Source organism: Leishmania panamensis (assembly GCF_000755165.1).
Source record: "Leishmania panamensis strain MHOM/PA/94/PSC-1 chromosome 31 sequence".
NCBI lineage: Eukaryota > Euglenozoa > Kinetoplastea > Trypanosomatida > Trypanosomatidae > Leishmania > Leishmania panamensis.
Window position 1 is genome coordinate 769228 of NC_025878.1, and position 2110 is coordinate 771337.

General features: G+C 54.4%; 1 protein-coding gene across 1 annotated transcript in view; it reads right to left on the reverse strand.

Moving 5' to 3' along the window:
- Positions 1 to 1277: 1277 nt before the first annotated feature.
- Positions 1278 to 2110, reverse strand: part of LPMP_311710 (protein kinase-like protein) — a gene marked incomplete at both ends in the record, with an annotated part of 4444 nt that continues 3611 nt past the window's right edge. The window contains one exon of the mRNA XM_010703259.1: positions 1278 to 2110. Coding sequence (XP_010701561.1) covers positions 1278 to 2110 — 833 coding nt within the window.

Genomic DNA, 2110 nt, shown 5'->3' on the forward strand with positions numbered 1-2110 from the left:
TCCTCGGCATCAAGGCATCACAGAATTAAAGAAGAGTATACCTGTGAAGGAGGAAAGGAGGGGGAGGCATTAACGACGAATTTGAGTCGTCACGGAGTGATGCCCTTACCGTAGTGTAGAGGAAGCTGAACCCGCATGGGTGTCCTTCGGGGAGGGGGGGCTAGTGGGAAGGAAAGTGAGAGCAGGAGCTGAAGGGTGAAAAGAGATCGAGAGAAAGAGAGACCCGTAGAGGGCGAGGGGAGCAGGACACCATCATTGAAGAAAACGAAGCTCGATACAATTGGATGGGGAGGGCAGCTGCATACTTCGGCCTAGTACGTGTAGGGGAGATGGCGCAGGGAGAGTAGAAGAGGGTAGGGGACGGGGGTCGGCCTTCATTGTGTGCGTGTGCATGTTTTTTTTTTATTTGTTTTCCACTTGCCTCCTTTGAGTTGCGCAGCAGCGTTTCCTGCGTGTCGAAGAGGGGGTCCCACAAAAAAATGACATGCGTCCAACGGTGACGGGCAGCAGCAGAGGAGAGGGAAAATACTGAGCACCCTCCCCCCAAGAGAGAGAGAGTTGTACGTGCAGAAGAGCACAGGGGGAGGCACGATCAAAAAGCGCTCCTGGGCAGCGAGAAGGTTTACCTAGGGAAAAAAATAGTACACACTGAAAGGGGGAGGAAAAGATAGCGAGGGCCTCGTGAAGCAAGCGGACATGCCTCCCTTTCCAGAGAGAGACACACACACACACACACACACACACACACACACGCACGCCAGCAAAGAGGTACCGGAAGGGAGAACAGAATAGACTGAGTTAACTGCTCAGCTGCAGCGATTACGGTTTGCAAAGTGGATCAAGTCAGACGTGAAACAACAGAGAAGTGTAGGGATGTGCAGTATCGAGAGAGTCAGACTCCTTTCCTTAATCCCCCCCTCTCTCCTCCTGTGGTCGTACGCACATCTGTCTCTCATACACAGTGAGCCGGGGACACATTGTCGACGAGACTGGCGCCAACAGGTTGCCAACACGAGTAAAACGAGAAACGAAAAACACCAGACGCCACGCTGTACACTGACAAAGCGGCGATGCGCACATAGAAATCGAGAAGGAACAGTTCATCCACGACTTATCCACGCAGGCCTATTGCGTTCCAAGACGCTACCACACCCAGGCACAGACCACATGACGTGGACGTCATGTCGATGGAAGAAACGCTTGCGAGCTGGTCCAGTGACACTTTCCACTCGACTCTCAAGGGACATGTTTTGCGTACCAGCCCATAACTCACGACTTCAATCACATGTATCATCGTCGGAAGTAGAGACAGCCAATTCGTCTTCCTCCAATGTGAGCCCAGCCTGCAGCAGCATTTCCTTGCTCGTCTCCCGTACTTCCATCGCAGTGGGGCGCTCGGAAGGGTCAAGTGAGAGGCAACGTATGATGGATTCCACTACATTTCTGCTGTAGTTGTCGACCACATCCGAACCTCTCAGGAGATCTACATTCACTACGACACGGCCCTGCACCAGCGCATCGCTGAACGGCTTCCCGCCAGCCTTCATTAGCTCTGCGAGCTCTGCTGAAGTCCCGAACGACTGGCCATCCTCGCAGGTGGCCCACTTCCAGCAGGGCTCCTTTGTCAATGCCTCGATAGTCGAGAGTCCAAAGCAAAACATGTCACACTGCGGAGTGGGCAGAGCGCCAGTGGCCATTCGTGGACTTATGTAGCACGTTTGATGTACGTAGAAGAGCTCGCATGCCGCTTTCCTGTCACCTGAGTGCCCAGTTAAGCGGCACTTGCCATCCGCGCTAACGAGCACGTTGTCGAGGCACACACCGCCGTGCGCGATTCCCCGCTCGTGTAAATACGACAGAGCGGTGAGGGCGTGAAGACCGAAGCGGTTGATGGTCACCGCCTTTACACGTGGATAGCGGAAAATGAGCTCACGCAGTGTGCCGCCAGGGCTGAACTCCCAGATAGACATCATTCCACCCTCGATTGACTCTGAGAAGCCAAGACAGAGCAGAAGGTTTGGATGGCGCAGCTGCTGGTGCTTCTCGAACAACCGTCGCGCCGCAGCTTCTTGGCATGAGCTTGGAACGAAGATGGGGGTAGCGCTGCGCA